The sequence below is a fragment of the Phaseolus vulgaris genome, chromosome 9 (assembly GCF_051622355.1).
Source record: "Phaseolus vulgaris cultivar YP4 chromosome 9, ASM5162235v1, whole genome shotgun sequence".
In the NCBI taxonomy this organism is placed as follows: domain Eukaryota; kingdom Viridiplantae; phylum Streptophyta; class Magnoliopsida; order Fabales; family Fabaceae; genus Phaseolus; species Phaseolus vulgaris.
In genome coordinates, this window is record NC_143506.1 from 18,121,175 (window position 1) to 18,142,453 (window position 21,279).

General features: G+C 31.1%; 2 protein-coding genes across 2 annotated transcripts; one reads left to right on the forward strand and one right to left on the reverse strand.

Moving 5' to 3' along the window:
- Positions 1-1,571: 1,571 nt before the first annotated feature.
- Positions 1,572-4,353, reverse strand: LOC137823121 (pollen receptor-like kinase 4). Its single transcript, XM_068628248.1, has 3 exons — positions 3,506-4,353; positions 2,529-3,155; positions 1,572-2,419 (listed from the first exon to the last, which is right to left on the reverse strand). The coding sequence occupies exons 1-3, from the start codon at positions 4,137-4,139 to the stop codon at positions 1,776-1,778; spliced, it is 1,905 nt and encodes a 634-aa protein (XP_068484349.1). The 5' UTR covers positions 4,140-4,353; the 3' UTR covers positions 1,572-1,775.
- A 5,693-nt stretch (positions 4,354-10,046) lies between these two features.
- LOC137821306 (uncharacterized) lies at positions 10,047-12,145 on the forward strand. The gene is made up of 4 exons (XM_068625825.2): positions 10,047-10,422; positions 10,516-11,044; positions 11,152-11,410; positions 11,609-12,145. Exons 1-4 carry the CDS (start codon positions 10,082-10,084, stop codon positions 11,737-11,739), a joined length of 1,260 nt encoding a protein of 419 aa, XP_068481926.2. The 5' UTR covers positions 10,047-10,081; the 3' UTR covers positions 11,740-12,145.
- The last annotated feature ends 9,134 nt before the right edge of the window (positions 12,146-21,279 follow it).

The window sequence follows — 21,279 nt, forward strand, 5'->3', positions numbered from 1 at the left end:
CAACACATTAAGAAATTGAGATAGCAAAATCAAATAAATAATATTTACATAAACAAGCAACAAAACACTATGAGAAGTACATAAAACAATGGACATCCTTCAAATTACCAGACTTGGGATGGCGGAGCGATATCATCTGCCCAGACCATTTCCACAGGTACCAGGATCTGCACTTGCATAATAAATAATTAAATAAAATGCATTAACAACTGATTGTAAAGTAATGCAAAAAAAATAAAATATTAAGAAAATAAAAATATCTTCAACGGCACATAACAATCAGAATTTGGTATCAGTGCCATCGGAAACCAAAAAACAGCAGCATATTTCTATTAGAATTAAGTTTGGTATTGTTTTTCTGTTCGTATATTTTGTCTTACAAGTGACTATAACTTTATAGATGGAAATAAATAAGAACAGAAAATATCAAAAACAGATGAGATGTAAATTTACCAGGTGCGATGACAACCCGTGGTTCCTGAACCTCATCACACCAACTCATAGGTTTAGCAGAAGAGGATTCAAAAACCCTAACACCACCAGTCACCGATCGTTCCCTTCGCCGGTAACGGTAACTACAATTCTAACGGAATAATGCTAATGTCACAAGTGAATTGCAATGTAGAAAGAACAAGAACACAGTAAAACTTACATATTTAGAGAAAAGAGAGTGTTTACAGGGAAGGTAACGAGGGAGGAGTTACAGTGGCGCTGAATCGCCAAATGAAGTGCTTCTGGGAATGTGAAGCTCAAACATATTCGCGCCATTAAAATCACCCTTCTGCTTTTTCCCTTCTCAGACCCAGGCCCTATCTACACCAATCGGACCAGGCCCAATGGGCTTAGTGTTGCTTCAACCGAGTCCAATTTTTATTTATATATTTAATAAAGTGATACTTATCATTCTTATTTTTAAATAAGTTTTTTTTTAAATATATAAAATTGAATTTTTTTTGAATAATTTAAATATTATATTAATAATATTTTAAAAATTATATTCTCGGTTAATCATAAAATCTCTCGAAATTCAGAAAATATAATTTATTAATAGTTATAAGATACGTGATTAAATTTATTAATTGATTAGTATACTTAAACGCGATTTTAACACTTTCAAACAACAAATCATAAATAAATAAATAAATATAAACATGATTTTGATAACATAAAAAAACGTGAATGTTTATTTTAAAACTACAAGAAACATTAAAAAAAATGTGGATATAATTTTCTTAAAATTAAATCATTTTTTTTTATAATAAAATAATTTTACATTTTAAAACTTTGTGTTTTTTAAATTTTTATAATCTTGTTTTAATTATTAAAAACTTAAGATAAATATTTGTTTTAAAGTGTAGAAAGTATATTATAATCTTGTCATATATCTTTATTTGTCCATCATTTTGCTAAAAGCAACCAAAGCAGGCACTAATGCAAAGAATTATATTTAAATTTATTGGAGTTTATTAAAGATGACATCTTATTTAATAATTATTTTCTATAATTATATGTTTTTTTAATAAATTAAATTAAAGTAGATGAAACATGATTTGTGATAAGTGTTACCATTACCAACCAACAATTTATTATATAAGTGTTGAGCTAGAATACACAAGTTAAGAAAAAATGACTTGTATTAAATTTATTTGTATTTTTTCTTTTCCTCACTTGCTAATTTGACAATAGATGTTTAAAATAAAATAGTAGTGAGTGATATTATACAAAATCAATGGAGTTTGAAAGTGAGAGATAAAAAGAAGTGATGAATGAATTGATCATGAAGTAGAGCGTGAGAGAGAGAAGTCATCGAGACTGGTAGACAGTGAGTTGAGATTGTCCCCTTCACCACCATCATCACTCTCCTTCAACTCCTCAATCTTTGACACAGCCTCCTTCCAACCCCACCTGTTCTCCAACTTCCATTCACAGCATCCCATTCCAATCCTCAAAAGCTTCACCATCTCACCCTCTCCACTTCCTCTCCCTGGAATCCCCTTATCAAGAACCTCCCCACTCCACCCTTCCCCCACTATCGAGTTCACCCACGCCGCCAAATCCTCACTCGCTCCCTTCCCATGTCTCAGATAATTCGCAGGGAACTTCCCCGTCAAAAGCTCCAGTATCAGAATCCCCAGACACCACACATCGCTCTTCTCGCTCGGCTTCTCCAACTGGCTCGCCTCCGGAGACTTGTAAGCCACCATGAACTGCTGAGCGTGGCTCCTCTCCACCACCGGCACAAGGCCGTACTCTGCCAAACAAGCCTCGAAGGAACCGTCCAGTACAACGTTAGACGATTTCAGATGACCGTGTGGTAAAGCTTGGTCGGGGAACTCTGTGTACAGATAAGCCAACCCCCTGGCCACTCCCTTTATGATCTTCAAACGAGTTCCCCAGTTCAACTCAACCCCACTTCTTCCTACAAATACAGACAACATTACCCAAATGGGTCTGGTAAATTTTAAGAAACTCGATCCAAAGTTCCGATTTTTAAGCAATAAAACAATGATGATAGTAATGGGTCATACCATGAAGATGACTTGCCAAGCTGCCATTTTCAGCGAAGTCGTGAACCAAAAGCTTCTCTTCTTTTCCGTAGTAGAATGCAACGAGAGGGAGCAGATTGGGGTGTGACAATTTTCCAAGCCTGTTCATGTGCTCAAAAAACTCTTTCTTCCCCACGTTGTTCATGTGCTTGAATCTCTTCACCACCACCACTGGCCCGTTCAGAAGCATGGCCTTGTACGTGGATCCAAAACTGCCACTCCCCAGAACCTCAGCCGAGGCCCTTAGCAAGTCTTGCATGTCAATCCCCTCCCTCTCGCTCCTAACGAAGTTCAACCCTCCGTCTTCACTTTTCTTGGGTTCAGTTGTCAGAACAATGGATTTGGACTCGCTAGAAAAAGCAGTAACATTCTGGGGTTGTGCATCTTTTACCAGTTCGGGTTTCTTTCGACGGTAACGGATTATCAAAAGTGCTAGTATTGAAGCCAGCACAATCACCCCCACCACTACAATAACTGTTAAAATAACGCGTTTTTCCTTGTTTTCTTTTTCAGGATGTGAATTTGGGTGTTCATCCGTGTCTGTGCTCGGGGGTGAGGTGGGGCTTCCAATGCAGGGGCTTAGAGGCTTTCCACATAGACCTTGATTGCCTGTTTCACCAGAAAAATTAGTGCAAAAGTTATCAGTGGTGAACACTTGGAGCGGACCATGAATTGATTATCATGAACTGTTTGATTCAATTTTGCATTCAAAAGATGAAGGAGGGATTCATTGAAGAGTTTTCTTCAGATAGTCGCTGCCATAATTAAATTTCCTTGATTAAGATTCCAACATTTAACACTGATGTCAACATGTAATCGAAGTTTCCAAATAAGGCTAAAATAAACTGCAACATAATAATGTTCAAATGTAGAAGAAAATTATCTACGATTCTTATTACAAAGAACAATCTACTGGTAAAAACTATAAAGAGAGAGAGTAGAGATGGCTGTGAACTTACCAGCAAATGAGCCAGGATCCTTGCTGCTTAAGCTTTCTGGTATTTGACCCTCTAACTTGTTGTAAGACAAATTAAACACTCTGAAATCCCTCTGTTGAAATTCTGGTATGTTTCCTTCAAAACTATTTCCATGTATGTCCACATCCAAAAGATTAGGCAATTTAGCCAAGGAAGTAGGAATATGACCCGTGAACCCATTTTCAGCCAAGAATGCTCTCTTAAGACGTTTCATGCCTTCAAAAGCATCATCTGGAATTTCACCAGAGAACTTGTTATTGCTCAGAAACAGCGCCCTTAAATTCACAATCTTCTTGAATTCAGGCATTGGACCCTCAAAGTTGTTGTTAATGACACTAAAGCTGTTCAAATTGGTCAACTGAAGCAGCGTGTCTACGTCAACAGTGCCACTTAGTCCCATGTTTTCTAATCTCAAGCCATGAAAATTTTGATTGAAACACAATATACCAGTCCAGCTGCACACACCAATTGATTGGTTCCCCCAGTTATTTAAAGCATCAGCATTGGACAAGAATCTTTTGAAGTTCATCAGAACTTGAGCATTGTCAGCCAATGAGGGCAAAAACCAAGTGATCAAGACCATGAGAATACAGCAGCAGTCTACTTTATGTGCCATAAGAATTAATTTGGAGAAAAGCTTTTGGTTGGTGAGTTGGAGAAAAAGGATAAAGATGAAGGAAAATGAGAAATGTTAAGCATTTTGCAAAAGATATGAGAACTTAATGGTTTGTGGGGTGACATTGACAAGGACAAGATCCTTCCCACAAAGAATGAGCTGGTTAGGCCGGCCTATGTATAATGTATAATGTAAGTGTTTGGACTTCATTTCCAAAGATACTTTTGTTCAATGGTTATTTATATGTTGCTTGTGGCCTGGTTAAAAGCTGTCATTTCTTGTTATTGGAGAGGATGATGTCTTCTATCACATTGGTCGTCTCTAAAATATGTATAACAACATTTTTATGTGACTTCTATTTGTCTGCTGTGTTTGTTGTGATAGGGATTTGTTACACTGGATGCAAAGAGATTGAAATTACTGATTTTTATTCTATTTTCTCTTTTGTTCATTCTAATTAAACCCTAAAAATATTACTTTGATAAAGATATAGTTTACAATTTTGATTTGACCAATCAAATTTTAAAATTATTCTATTTCAGAAAAAAAAAATCATAGTTTTTTTTATTATAACCTAAGGTTTGTTAAAATATCAGCATTCAATTAGAAGATTCTGAGTGCTTCAATCTTGATTCCTCTAATTTCTTTTGTTTTGTTCATTTGCCTTTTTTTTTTAATAACAAGAAATGAAGTCAAATAACTTGATTTCCATGATTTTATGCTAAGTTTCCAAGTTCTATTAAGATGAAAATATGAGTTTATTATGTTTTGTGAACAATTTAGTTCTTTAATTTTTTTGTTAAATATCGTGCATAAAATAAATTCATGCATGTTTCATTCAATTTATTTTTATGAATCTCTTGACTAAGATTTTGAAAAATTATAGCAACACCCGTGCATTAGTATCAATTCCAATAGATCAAATATTCAAAATAATCGTAAAAGAATTATTAAAGTTCTATTTTGAACATTTCATGTGATAAGAGGTTGGAGAGATTTTTTTTTTAATAATAGTGATATTCTAATTATGTTTAATGTTGTTAGCTTATATATATATATATATATATAAATAAAGTAATTTAATCAGAAAATAATTTTAATAATGAAAGGTAAATTGTTGCCATGATGAATAAAAAAATGAAAGAAAAATAAATTGGTAGGTAGAGCATGATCCGTTGAATACTAGCATGACAACAACTAAATACTAATATACTATTATAAAACTAAACTCTATCGTTTCATGATTTTTCCTCTTAAGGTTCCAATTAGGAGTCGAAATAAGTAAGGTTTAGTTATGTTTTATTTTCTATAAAAATATTTAATTTTGATGTCATCTATTTAATCTTGCAGATTTATTTTGTTTTATATTTGATTTGGACACTATATATAGATTGTGTTATTAATGATCGAAAACGATAATGATTATTTCAATATTGTGTATATTTAATTGGTGGCTATTTTTTAAATATAGCGATTTATGTGTAAACGTTAAATATGAACGTTGTCCAATAAATCTTTTTTGTTGTAAATTCAATTATTTGAATCTGATAAAAGGAGTGGATAGGTTGATAGTCATCTCATTAAATAGGTTGATAATCATATCATTGAATAAAGACTTAAGAAATTGGTTTTTATCTCATTGAAATATTTTTTAATAAAAAACTATTAGAATAAATATTTATCAATTTTTATTAAGTGACAAATAAATTTTCACCAATCATGATATTAAAACCTCATATGTTAACTTATTACTGATATAAATATTATAATATAATTTATATTAAAAATTCGTTAAATTAATGGACTTAAGGAGTTGTAAATTTATTATTGAAAACAATTATCATAAACTTAAAATTTAAAATAGTTCATAATGAAAATAGGATTAAAATATTAAGGTGTTCGAATTAAAATTATATATGCTATAAAATCATCATATAAGTTTCAAAAAAACACTATTCAGTATCTACATTTATAAATAAATATTTTTTGACAAAAAAAAGTAAGTATATATATGTGTAGTGAATTATTACAAAATGTACCCACAACTGTTACTGGAGAAGGAGACATGAAAAAATTACAAGCAACATTTAAAAAATAAAATTATTTAATTAAAACATATATTTCAGAGAAAATAAAGGAAACGTATAAAAAATTACAAACTAATAAATAATCATAATTTATTTCATGTAGAAACTAATTTTATTTAAATTTGTATTCATACAATGCATGTGTCGAAAATATTACACTCGTCATTTTATTAATTATTGTATGTGTGAGTGGATGAGATTAGTAACAAATTTATGAGAGAAAAAAAACATGTATACTTTGTACATTCAACTCACAAAAATCAGAATGTATATTTTTTTCATAAGCTCTGCATAAATTATTCACTTTTCCTGTCAAATATCGTAAATAGCTTCTAAAAGTAAACTAGAATAAATTTTTAGTTTGAATGTAAAATATTAGGTTAACGAGTTTTTATTACATTCAAAATTGATTCCTACTAAATTTGCACCCGTAGATTTTTCTTTGATTTTTATACTCAATATTTAAATAATTTAACTTCATTTCTCTAACTCTTCTTGGCTCCTTTCTATTATTAATTCTTATCTCTTTTAAAAATTAACATCAAACTTTATAGTACACGAGTCAACAAGTTCAAAACATTCTCATCTAAATAGATTTGAACTTAGAATAAGTGTTTTTCTTTTCTGAAAAAAAAGAATTTCAATTCGTTTTCTACTAGTATTTGAATTTGATAATGGTTATATTAGTTGAGAAAATATCTTGTTACAAGAAATTTGATTCTTCACTAATTTTTTTAAGGATTGGTTAGGTTGAACTTAATCTTTATACTTGGATTTGAAACAACTTTACAAGTAAGAAAAACTAGTTTTAAAGGTAGTTAATGGTTGGATTGTCAATTTCTATTACCATTTTGAGTAAAATGTACTTCTCATTATGTTTTATATTTGTCTGAATGGTTGTTGTTGGTGAATTTGATTTTGAATGAGTTTCTGATTTTGTGCAAAAGTTGTTGTTGCATATATGGTTTTAGCAACCAGTTAGATACTTGAGTATAATCATTCTCGTTTAATTTGAGAGACAAAAACTTAAGTGAAAGAGAAACGATGATCATCCCCTTCGTTGCTCCCTGTGTGGTGTGGAAGAGAAAACGATAAATCATCTCTTCTTTGAGTGTAGAGTTTTTTGGAGAATTTTGTGTGGTTGGGTTTTTTTTCGATCTCTCATTATGATGCACAAATGCCTTTTTAAGTTGTTTAAGCCGATAGGTTTGAAGGATGTTGCTATTAGATGCTAGGGGATTTGGGTAGCAATTATAGGTGAATTTTATAATCATAGGAATAGGGTTATTTTTAAGAATGAGAGAGTCGATATGGTTGAAGTTTTTACTGTGGTCCAAAGGAAAACTTGGTCTTGGGTTACGGTAAATGAAAGATTGACAAATTTCTTTTACTTGGATTGATGTTTGGAACCTTTATGCTATATGAGGTATTTGAAAAAATAATGTTTGTGGATTTCTTTCTATCATTTTGTCCAGGATTGAAAGTTTTGTTATGTTTCAGTGCAGGTTATTTGGTTTTGTTAGTATCTTGCAGATATGGTTTGTATTTTCTAGTTCTCAAGTGTTTGACTCGCTTCAGTTTGTTGGTAAAGATCCCTTTCAGAAGATGGAGAAGGTTGTAGAGTGGTTTCTTATCTTGCCTTCTTTTTAGAGTTTGGGTGGAAGGTGTTAGAATATTTTGGAAGGATGTTGTATTTGTGTTTTGATGTGGCCATGTCTATACCAATCTAGTCATGTTTATGATATTCTAGTTGTTGTTTTGTAGAGTTTGTTAGTGTTATGTAACTTGATCGGAATCTTTTTGTATAAAGGTTGAGACACTCATAAAATGTTTTACTTTATTTTATTTATTTTTTACTGATAAAAAACAATGATCATCCCATCCTTTCTCAAAATTCCTTATGGAAGAAGCAATATTTATTTTTTAAATTTTTACTATTTAATTTTATTATATCTTACAACCATTTGTCGTTTAAACAACATAGGGCAAATTTTAAAAGAATAAAGAAAAAATTGTGTTTTCTCTAACTTTATATCGTTCAAACAAAAACACTAAAGTAATATTAACCCTTAAACCTTATTTAAAGAACACTTCACATATTGAGCGAGGAGACTACAGTGACACACCTTTATATTTTCTTCACAATTAATTGCCTAAGCAACATTCTTATTAGAAGATGTTTAGGCCATGATTATTTCAAATATTCAGGATATGATGATACCATGAATTAGCTAGTAGAATGCTTAGTCAGTGTAATATCATATTATGCTAGTGGTAGTTTTAGAAGTATGGGGTGTTTCATTCACACTTATTCTATTACTTTTAGATAAATGTATTTGACATGTTAATTTTGACAGCGCCATCATAATATTTTAGAAATACCAGTTTTAATATGATCAATTTTAAAATATAAAAAAATTAACTCTAATTTTTATAAGTTATTTCCAATATTGTCATAAAACACTTATAGCATAAGACAAACATAAATAAAATATTTAAAATAATATTTGATTGAATAAATATCTCAAATAATTCTTATGGCATAGATTTAACAATTTATTTATGTATTAAAATTTATGAGGAAGGAATCATTATAAATTTTAATTAATATTTTTTAAATTTAAATATATATATATATATATATATTATTCCTTTCCAGATTTAGGATTTAGGGTTTACATTACAAGAAAATCATAAAATAAAAATCAATTTTAGAGACAAAAAATAATTAGTTGTTGTAGTGACTAAATTAGAGACCATTTTAGGGACTAAATAATTTTTTGATTTATAAATTAGTTTATATTATTGTTAAATGGTTTCTAAATTGGTATTTAATTAGCAACCAATGTTTTTGCTACCAAATTTAGAAACTAAATAATTGGTAGTTAAAATCTTAGCTAATTAGATACTAATTTAATAGAAACTAATTTATAAACCAATTTTTTTTTTTAGTTTCTAAAAAGATATCTAATTTAGTTACTATTGCAATTAATTATTTTGTTCTCTCAAAATTGGTTTCTATTTGATGATTTTCTTGTAGTGTTAGGGTTTATTAAACTTATCAAACCGTTATCAAACCATCTATAAATATATAGTGTCATGTACGAGTTGTCAATCTCGACGAGAAAATGAGTGTTGAATATCCCACATAGTCTTTTGAGATATTTCATAATATATAAGTTTTATAAATCAATATTTTAAAAAGTTGAGTTTTACTTAAAATTTATTTCTTAATATATATAATTGTGAATATTAGTAACTAGATATTTTAAATTTTAAATTATAAAATTATATTATGTTTGCTATTTTAATATTAATATTTTATTGTAAAAAAAAAAACTGTAAACGGGGACTTAATTTATCAAATAATGTCACATATATAATATTTTTTAAAATGTAAACTGATTGAATTTAATTAATTAATCATCCTACCTTCGATTAATCATTCCTCTCCTCTCACATTTGGGCGACAGAACAAACACGTTTTTAAGTTAAACCTCCTTTATTCCTGGCTTAATGTGTAACCTAAAGAATTATACCTTTTCTTTCTTTATTCCTTACTAAGACGATAATAATAAATATAAATAAAATTTTAAGATACAATAATAATAATATATTCAGTTCTATAGTTGTTACATGAAATAAGATAGTTATCAAAACATCATAATTCATATATATATATATATATATATATATATATATATATATATATATATATATATAGAACTTCATTTTGTCAATAAAGAAAAGAATCCTGATAAATTGACATTATTTAATGATGAATAGTGATGTTATGAGATAATTTTGGTACTGAAAATGAAGACGATTCACAGATATGAACAGAACACGATCATCATGGACATGGATTCCTGCAGCAGAAGCCCATCATTCTTGGAAAAACAGCAACAACTCAACGTTCCCTTGCTCCTCCAACAACCATCTTATGCCACCCACGAACTGCGAAACTTACGCAGAAGCCTTCAATGTTGTGCTCTCGATCACTCTTCCCTCCTCACAAAACTCATTTCTTACGTCGTCTTCATATTCCTCACCATCACTGTCCCTCTCTTCACTTCTCTCTTCGTTCATATCCCTGCTTCCCAACTCGACCCCTTTAGCTTCAACAAGCTCCTCCAACTACCACAATCAGCCATCGCCATTTTCGCCTTCTTCACCCTCTCGCGTTTCTTCCCAAGGTACAAACAAAAGCGTAGACACTTTACTTATTCATTATTTGAAACATCTCATTGTAACGGAATCTTCAATTCAATGCATGCATGAGTTTGCAGTTATGGACTCAGGCAGCTTCTGTTCCTAGACGTGTTACACGATGACTCCGTTTATGTTCGACGTGGGTACACGCGCCAGATTCAGAAAGCATTCAGATACTTAGCGTGCATGGTGTTGCCTTCCTTTATCGTGGAACTTGTTCACAAGATCATCTTCTTTTCCAGGGTTGAAATTTCTGTCCCATGTGGGACCCTTCTGAATTGGGTTGTGTTTGTTTTGGTGTTGCTTTCCTGGGTCTACCGAACGGGGTTGTTCTTGTTGGCGTGTGTGCTTTTCAGGCTTACCTGCGAGCTTCAGATACTGAGGTTTGAAGGACTTCACAAACTCTTTGAAGGGTGTGAATCTGATGCAAACACAATATTCAGAGAGCATGTTAGAATTAGAAGACAATTGTGGATAACAAGCCATAGATACAGGTTCTTTATAATAAGTTGTTTGGTGACAATCACGGTTAGTCAATTGACTTCTCTCTTGCTTGTTTTGGAATCCAAATCTGACACCACCTTCTTCAATTCTGGTGATCTTGTGGTAAAGTTATAGCTTCACTTCATTCATTTTTGTTGTTCTATGTTGTTACTTGGCCAATGACAGTGCTTTTAAAGTCTTAAGAGAATTGACTGGTTTTTGGTGCGCAGATTTGTTCTGCTGTGCAGTTGTGTGGATTTGTCTTGTGCCTTACGGGTGCTGCAAGAATCACACATAGGGCTCAAGGGATAGTGTCAATTGCCGCAAAGTGGCACATGGTGGTGACCAATGCATCTGCTGAATCAGAGCAGTGGAAAGGCCAAATGCCAGAGGTGTTACCTGGTCCTTCTGCTAGTGATTCTGATTCATCGGAAATACACATATCAGTAACCCCACGACCTTGTTTTTTCCATACCAGACAAGCTTTAGGTGAGCATTATCTATAATTTGAGACAAAACTAAAACCTATCTATACAACAGTAATGTTACCAGGTTATACATGATGAACAACTATAAACATTAGAGCTTCATCACTCTTAACAAACTAATTGTTATATTTGGCTCAAAAAGATTGTCTTCATTCACAAACAATGCTCTTAAAAGAAGTTTTATCTGCGATTATTGCAGTGACGTATTTGCAACACAACTGTGGAGGGATAACACTGTTTGGGTTTGTACTTGATCGAGGATTGCTTCATACACTGTTTGCGTTTGAGTTGTCTATGGTGCTCTGGATTCTGAGTATGGTGGTTGTCTAGTGCTAACCAAATAAAGTGCAGAGAAAGCCTTCCTTCAACAGAATTTGTATAACTCTATATCATCATTTTTTATTTTTTTTAATGTTAAAAAATTATGTAAATTAATTTTATAACGTGACTGATATGAAATAAATTTTAGGCTTTAAGTTTTAATATGATTTAGCAAAATAAAAGACTCATTCGTTAATGTGAGAAGTTATACATCATTTAATGAAAATCTAATCTAATGGAGATTAAGAAAGAATAGAAAGGGGTCTTGTTTCTGTAAATGAAATTGTCTTACTGGTTAGCCATAAAGAAAGAGTGTTACAAGAACAAGAATTGCAAGAGATAGATTGATAAATCTGTAATCGCCAAAGTGGTCAAATCTTTGTTTTACTTAATTCCAAATTACGGATGAATTTTACTTAGAATGAATGCTAAATTATTTATTTATGGGTTAATTGAAATTCGTTATTATAAGTCATTTGTAGATCACCTAAATGTTGATTAGTCTTTATAATTAATGGATATGATTGTTTATAATGAGTATGTGTTATTAGTTTTATATGTATATTCAAAGACAACAAGTATTTTTAGTTAATACATATGTCTTGCCAAATAATGTTAATATTATTAGCATCATTATGTTTTGTATATTAATGTATCACCCAAAGAGGAACATATGAGAACATATGATCATGTATTTTTTCCATAACTTTTAAATTTCATTTTATATAGAATTGATTGTCATAATTTCATAGTTTTAAATATTTTTTTCTTTATTTTTTAATTTATCTAAATTTAAAATTGATCATTTTTTTTTGCTAGAATAATGAAAGAAACTCCTGAAAAATATTAAAAAGATAGACTTCAAACATTTTTAAATGATGTTGGTACAAGGTGAGAATAATCCTTGAAAACCACTTACATTATTTTCTTAATCTCTATTTATTATTTGAAATATCGATTCTTAATATAATAAACTTAGTACTTTCACTCAAAAAAATCTACATCTTTATGAGATATTCACATTTTTAATAAACTTTTTCATGTATCAACAGTACATAGTATTCCTTAATAACACTTTAAATGTTGTTACCGTATCGGTACTGGGCGAGGCCGGGACTCACCTGGCTGCTCGACGCCTAATCAACCTGACCGAGAGACCGAGAGGCCGAGACCTTTGGAGACTTGGCCGAGAGACCGAGACCTTAGAAGACTTAACTGAGACAGCCGAAGACCACAGGTATTTGGCCGATGGGCGAACCCCATTACAATTAACGCTCAAACCGAGATCAGTAAAGTTAATCCATCATAAAAAATTAGGTAATGCAACCCTAAGCGGTATCCACCTCGATAAACGGGCCCAACAAGGTAGGCCCATTAGAATAATATAAATAGCACGCATTCCAAGGAGTAAGGTATGTCATTTATTACTGTTCACCTACCTGAGAGCTAACCACCCGCTTTATTGACTTGAACGTCGGAGTGCCTTCGCAGGTACCCCCACCATCCGGTGATTCGCCCGACGACCGAGCGCCGAGTACCGAAGGATAAGCCAGAAGACGAGAAGAATCACGGTTCATCACACAGTCACCTGCCCAACCGAAGGAAGGAGGAAAACTTCAATAGTTCTCTAGGTCCCATCTCCCTAGCAGGAACAATTACCTTAATATCGCTTTAAATATTGTTATGTAAGACTGATAATTATATGATTAATTGATTATTCAAATAGTTAGAACTAAGTTATTGAATGTTTGTTCGAGATTGTATGTTTGTTCGAGAGTGTAACGATCAACAAACAAACAGTAGATATTAATTTAAAAATTAATTTATAATTTTTTATTAATAATAAAAATTATTTTAAATACTAATAATCTTTTAGTTTATAAATAAAATAAAAATTAGTTATTTAAAAAAAAATATTTTTTTATATTTTTTTTGTAATGGATTTTTTTTAAAAGATTTTTTATTAGAATTACTCCAAAATAATTTAATTTCTCATTTGCTTGAAGATTAATGATGAGAATGTTTGTTAAAAGATTCCACAACTATTCCACCACTTTTCTTTCCTATTTTCTTATTTTGATGAAAAATTATGTTTGTAATCTAGTTGTTTCAAGTACATTCAGCTCTCACTTCAATCTATAATATAATGATTTTCTGTAATTCGTATTCATTAAATTAATTAGTTTCAATTGAGAAATAGTTGTTTAGTTATATTTAAATATCTAATAGTTTATTCTTGATTCTTATGATGAGATTTATGATTTGTAGAAGCTTTTGTGTTCAAGATTTATTCTTAAAGTTTAATAAAAAAAATCACGAACTTGAACGTGAAAGGCACGATTTACACTTACCCATCACATTTTTATGTTATATAGAATTGTTATCAAATCATTTATTAAAATTCCTTCATTATTAGTTTAACTAATAAGTCATCGACAAAATATTTGAAATAATATTTTTTTTGATTGATCACTATGTCACTTAGTGCAATTAATATATTCGTCGAATTGCTGGTGTGGATTCTTTTAACTTGTATTCGACTATATATGATTGTTGGTGATCTTAGATGATTCAATAATTTTTTTATAGTATATAAGTAATTAATTATTATTATTTTCTTAATAAGGTTTTCACGAGTTAACATATTAAAAAAATTAAAATTTCATTAAACAACTTTTAGTGCATATATATTGATTTTCTACTATAATACATGATTCCAAAAAAACATGGAAATGTATAAACTTTTCACTCAATATTCTAGCATAGTTTTTATTATATCATAAAATGTTAAAAAAACTGAAGTATGGAGAATCTTTATTCTCATTTAACTCCATGTTAAGCTTTTCTTAGTTGTTTACTCTAATAATTATTTTTATTTTATTTTTATGTGTCTATGTATGTTACAAACTTATATCACGATATAAATTGAAAATATATAAACTTCAAATTAGTGGTAAAATTGGAAGGACTCAACTTGATACATTAGATGAACGCATTTTGATTTTTAAAACAAAATAAATGTGTTAAAATTGTGGAAGAACAACAATCAATGTATTTCAAATGTTTTTTTAGCAGTTAGAGATTTGTTGAACATTCATATCTTATCATGATTACATTTAACATTGATTCTTTAATGTATATAAATTGTTTCATGCTTGAAAATGTAAAACTAATTATTTGTACTTTTAATTAAAAATATATTTTTTAGAGTAATTCAATTAATTTAATGGAGACTATTTTTATTGTATAATTTTATTTTAAATTGATTTTCATTGTTGAAATGCGTGTAAATGATAACAATTAAGATAACAATGGTGAGAAAAATAAAGGAAATGATTATTTCAATGATTCAAGGGATGTTATTTGCGAATAAAAATAAAAATAACTTCAAAATAAGATAATGATTAATTATTAATATTTTTATTCATTAGCTCATTCCTTGTTAATGAAATATTTTTCTTCCACATATATATCTAGTGTAGATGCTAATCATTTATTTTTTTAGTTCATCACTTATTTACTTAGTTTATTACTTATTTATTTAGTTTATTTAAAATTTATTATTATTATTGGTCTTCATTACTTTCAAGAACTTGGTTAAATAATGAAATAATAATTTTATTGGGTAACTAAAAACTAAGATAAATGACAAATGTTTATTATTGGATTCTAGACGAGTCTAATTATTTCACTCTTAAATCGGCTAGGATTTTTTTCTTAGAATCAGGAGTTCTCCGTGGTTGTGGTAAATTTATTTGGTCTTCATCTATTTTGCCTTCCAAAACTCTAGTACTTTGAAAAGTTTTTCATTGGCAGTTTCCTAAAGATCAACATATTCAAAATAAAGGTTTGCATATATGTTCTATGTGGACGCTTTGTGAAAAGTATGAGGAATCTATTCAACATTTATTTTTGGAATGTTCTAATGTATTGCATATTTGGAGTTGAGTTCGACAGATTTTTCTTACTTCTCATTTCTCTAATAAGGATGATCTTCTTTCTTTTATTAAAAATGATGGTAGTCCTTTGGTTAAATTGATTAAGCTTGTTGTGATAACTTTTTCTATTTTTGATGATATGACGTATGAGGAATTATGTTAGATTTTAGTATAAGATTGAGGTTTCTAGGGTTATTTCGGTAATTAAAGATTTAACTTGTCTAGTGGGAAATTCGTCTAAAGCTTCAATGAAGAATGATATGTTGGATTTAAACGTGATTAAGTTTTTTGGTATTAATACTCATAGTGGTAAAGTTCTTCGTCCTCTTCCTATTAGATGAAAGTTTCCTTCACTAGGTTGGGTTAAAATTAACACTCATGAGGCTGCTAGAGAGTATCCTGGTCTTTCTACTTGTGGAAGTATTTTTTGTGGGAGTGTGAAGGAATTTATTGGTGCTTTCTTTGCGTTTCTTGAAGTTCAGATTGTTATGGTTGCTAAGTTTTATAGAGTTATACATGTTGTGGAGGAAGCTCAAAAAGATAAGGCTTACTAATGCCTAACTTGAATGTGATTCTGCCTTGCTTTGTGTTGCATTTACTGTTAGGATTAATGTTTCATGGATGCTTCATAATCGCTGGAATATTTGTCTTAATTACTATGAGAAAATCAGGTTTAGGGTTGCTCATATTTTTCATGAAGGGAATGTGTGTGCTGATAAGTTGGCTAATTTATGATTTATTCATAGAGAATTATTTTTTTGGTATAATAGGCTTTCATCTAGTCTGTTCTTAAAATTCTTTATAAATATGTATAGTCTACCTATGTATTGCTTTTGTTAACATATGGGTTTTTGTCTAGTCCCCCATAGTTTTGTATATTCTTTCTTTTTTTAATAATATTTTTTTCATGAGATGATAGATGATTGTTGTTACTTGAGGTGTCAGCCTAGCTGAGATGTCAAGTTGCATAATGATGCCTAACATGAAAGTTTTCATAAAAAAAGTTGACAAATATTTATTAATAAGATGAAGATTTTAAAAGTGAAACCTATGATCATTAATTACACTAAAATATAGTTGATTTCAGCCCATCCTTACGGTATATTATTGTTGTAGCATTCAAATTTTAATATACACGTTTTTTTACTATTATCATGACTTGTTGAAAATTTGAATACCTTCCTTCCAATAAATGCCTTAAAATTAGGGGTGAAAAAGCGGGGCAAGTCGTGGCCCACGGGTAAAAAACGTGGGGTGGGCTGACCCGTTAGTCCGCACACAAAATAAATAAATAAATTAATTGACTTGGCAGAAATGGTTTAGTGAGGAGTGATAACTTTGAGCGAAAGAAAATTAGGCTTTCATTCAAAACACACGACACACTCTCCTTTGCAGCACTACCGCTTGCTCCGCCTGTAACTTTACGCGGCTTTGCCTGCAACTGTCGCGCGCTACTGTCGCACGCACTGTTGCCGCACATCGTTGTTGTCGATCACGTCGCTCCGCTGCTGCACACTGTTGTTGTCTCCACTCCTCCTCCACGTTCCCAAAAAAAAGATGTGGGTCGGCCCACAAGCCCGTGGGCCATGAAAATCAACCTGCATTTTGTATGCAGGGCGGGCCAACCCGACCCTCATTTTGCGAGCCTAAGCGGAGCCAGCCTATGCGGGACCGACTTGCTTTGTCACTGTTGAACCAAGTGGTGTTCAAGCTTTGAAGAATCCAAACCCTTTGAAGGGTGTTGAAGGCTAAGCTGTGCTTGTTGTTGTTGAGCTGTCTTAGATAGGATCTGGGGTAGATTGAGTTTTATAATCCACTCTTGATTGAATCCAAAGCATAGGCATTCTCAATCTTTTTAAAGAAAAGTGTTTTTCAAGCTAAGTGAAAAACAACCTGTTGTTTTATCGAAACAATCGATTGTTTTATACTTAGGTGTTTTTAGAAAAGTTTGAAAACTGTTTTTATGGTTGACTTGCTGTCAAAACAAAAAGAACTAATTGATTCGTGAAAAGAACCGATTGTTTGTTTTGGTACCATAACAGAAAACTGTTTTATGCTTTGACTAAGCATTAAATGATTTTCTAAATGTTTACGCTCCAGTTTTTAATGCTTTGACCAATCTTTAAATGCAATGAATAGTTTGTTAAGATTTGATAACAAACAACATCTTTGAATATATTCAGAAAAACATATTTGAGTTTAAGAACTTACACAAGTTTTGAGTTTTTCAAAGAGTTGAGATTGCTTAGAGATTGAGATTGATCAAAGAGTGTGAGATAGGATTTCTGCTTGTATTGATTTCAGAATTACTTTTGTAACAAGTGTAATCATTGTATCTGTTGAACAAGAATCTTTATGTGTTTGCTGAGAAGTATTGTGTGTTCTTGAGGGGATCAAGATCAGCATTCTTAGTGTTGGTGTGTTGGCCAAGAGAAGTGTGTGTCTTGAGGGGATCAACGTCACTTTCTTGGTTGTGTTGTAAGTAATCTAGGTTTGATTGCTTAGTGGAATTCCTCAGTGGTTTCTGAGAAGAATGAATGTAGCTCTGGGTTTATAGTGAACCAGTATAAACATCTGTGTGCATTCTCTCTATCCTTAATCTCTTTAAATTTAGTTTTAATATTTGCAAAGTGGTATAAACAACCGATTGTTTTTCTGGTGTTGTTGTTTTTTGCTTTGTGTTTTGGCAAACTGAATTCTTTATCAATTGATTCCCGAGATAATTTCATTCTTGACTTAAAAGTTTGCGAAAACCCTCTTTAAACAATTCACCACCCTCTAGTTTAAAGTCATCCATTCTAACAGTCACCCCTACTTAAAATTATGTATTTTTCCATTTTTATTTTTCTTTTCACTTAGGTATGTCAAACTACTAAGTTGCAAATTCTTAATTGTATCATATATGATTGAGGTTATCTCGGTCTCATAGTATAATTATAACTTTCTATTATAGTTAAAACATAACACTTAAAATTGGATTATTGTACAATAATCCTACCTAATCAAAAATTTCAATTAACTTCACTCAACAAACTTCTCAAATTCTCAAATATAATTTGTTTTAGTGACTTAGGGAAAACATTAACCATTTGGTCTTTTGTGTAGCAATATACAATTCTAGTTTACCTTTGCTCACTTAATCTATGAGAAAATGAAACCTTGTTTCTAAATGTTTACTCTTGTCATGAAAATTTGGGTCTTTAGATAGACTAATTGCAAATTTATTATCCACTAACAGTTGTACTGGTTTCTTGTGTTCTAGTTTTAGTTCATTGAATTATATAGTTTACAAGCATCAGTTTGTTGATATTCAACTAACATAAAAGTTTCACTCTTGTCATCCACTTCTTCCTTTTTTCATATGGAATGTGTCTATAACATAGGGACATGAAAATCCTCAAGTGATGCACCAAAGGCTTATCTCTAGACCAGGCTTCTTCAGGTGTGCTAGTTTTGAGTCTTTTTGTATGATTCATATTCAACACGTAAGCAACATTAGTTACTGTTTCACCCCTCAAAAGCAATGATGCAATTCTTTCCCTTTAAGCATACATCTAGTCATATATAGTTTTCAGCCAGACCATTGTGTTGAGGCCTATAAAGTGTTGTCGCTTCATGTTCTATTCCTTTTGCAACACAACAATCATTGAAATTCCACTTAATTCTTTTTCAACTAAGGTAAAAAATTTCACAAATTTGAAGAAAACTTCTTCTTTTTCTTTCAACAATATAACCAAATTCTCGTAGTCATTTTATCTATAAAAGTTAAGAAATATTTATCACCTCTAAGAGATGGAGTATCAAAAGTACATCAAGATCAGTCAAGTCATCACTTATTCGATTGTTGATTCCATTCCCTATGTGCCCTATCTACCAAAAGGTTGTATGGCTTGTTGAGGTGCAGTGAACTTGACAACTTTTCTTGGTTGTTTTCCTATCACACAACCTTCACATGTTTTTTACAGGGAGTATTCTGGTAGAAAGCCACATACCATTTTTTATATTGAGCTTATTTAAACTCTTAAAGTTTAAGTGACCATACTTGTATTGCCACAACCAACTTTCTTCCACAATATTGATGGTTGATAGACATTGAACTGAATTAGCATCTAAATTTATTTTGAAAGTTCTATTCTTAGACAATGTTGCCTTGAGTATTAGCCTTTGCTTGCAGTCTTAGATTTAAATATGATTTTGCAACATGGACATGGTGTAACCCTTTTCTCATAATTTTTAAGACTAAGATTTTTTTTTATAAGAACATATAAAACATCATGCATATATGTTGTCTTTCCATCTTTACGTGTGATCGTTACCTTTTCAATCCCTTTTGCTGAAATCGTGTTGTTATCAACAAACCTCACATTGCTTTTTACATTTGAATCAAGATCTATCATCCAATCCATATTTCCTAATGTGATTAGAACATCCAATATCAAGATACCAAGAAGAACAATATTCATCAGTATTTATAGTTACCATCAACACATCTGAATTGAATCAGATTCATCTTCATCTTTTGCCAAGTGTGCTTCATCATCTTTCTTGCCTTTCTTGCTAACATTATTACCCTGCCAACACTTATAAGAATAGTGTACAAATTAATAACAATTGTAACATTGCACCATCCTTTTAACAAAGTTCTTTCTACCTTCCATCTAAATTGATTTCCTAACAAAATTTTATTTCTTCTTATTACCATTGTCATCATAAGAATAATCTTGAGAAGGAGAACCATTTAAATTTCTACTTCTATTTCCACATCTGCCTTCTCTTGATCTTCTTCTAGATCTTTTACTTAAGCCACAATGACCTGTGTTCTTGAGTTGGTTGGTTTTGACTTGAAAAGCTTGTTCAACAACCCTATCATTGATTTCCCTTTCAATTATACACGTTGCTCATGTGCTTCCAAAGAATTTTGCAGCTCCTCAACAATCATAACTTCAAGATATTTTGACTCTTCAATAACAACCACAATATGATCAAACTAAGGAGTTAACATTTTGAGTAGCTTGTCAACAATCTTGTTATTAGCCACCATTTCATCACAAGCTCGCATAGAATTAGTCTGAACTTAGAGCATGTTGAAATAGTCTACAATTCAGTTGTAGAAAGAAGTTCATCGTGTCTCTTTAAAGATTGTAGCTTCACCTTTTTCATTTTTTCATAATTTTCATATATCTGTTTCAAGGTGTCCCACACTTGCTTTAACGTAACTGCCTTTAAAATATTTTGGATAATAGTTGCAAACACACATTGATGACACAAAACCCTTGCCTTATAGTTCAACCTCTTGTTTTCCTTAAACGCAACCTTTTGTTCTTTTGTAACATTCTTGAGAGATTCTTGAAACCAATTTTCACATTCTCATAAACTTTTTAAAAACCAAGAATGAAATTCATCTTTACACACCAATCATCATAGTCTTTCCCATCAAATATAGAAATATTTCCACACTTACAACAACCATGGAAGCACACTCGAAATAAGACTTCAAACTTCCAAAACTTTGCTCTCACACCTTCACACTCCCTTTACAACACAAGCTCTGAACATCAACTTGTTAAGAGTTAGCATAACACACAACATTCAAGGAAATTGAGAAACAAGA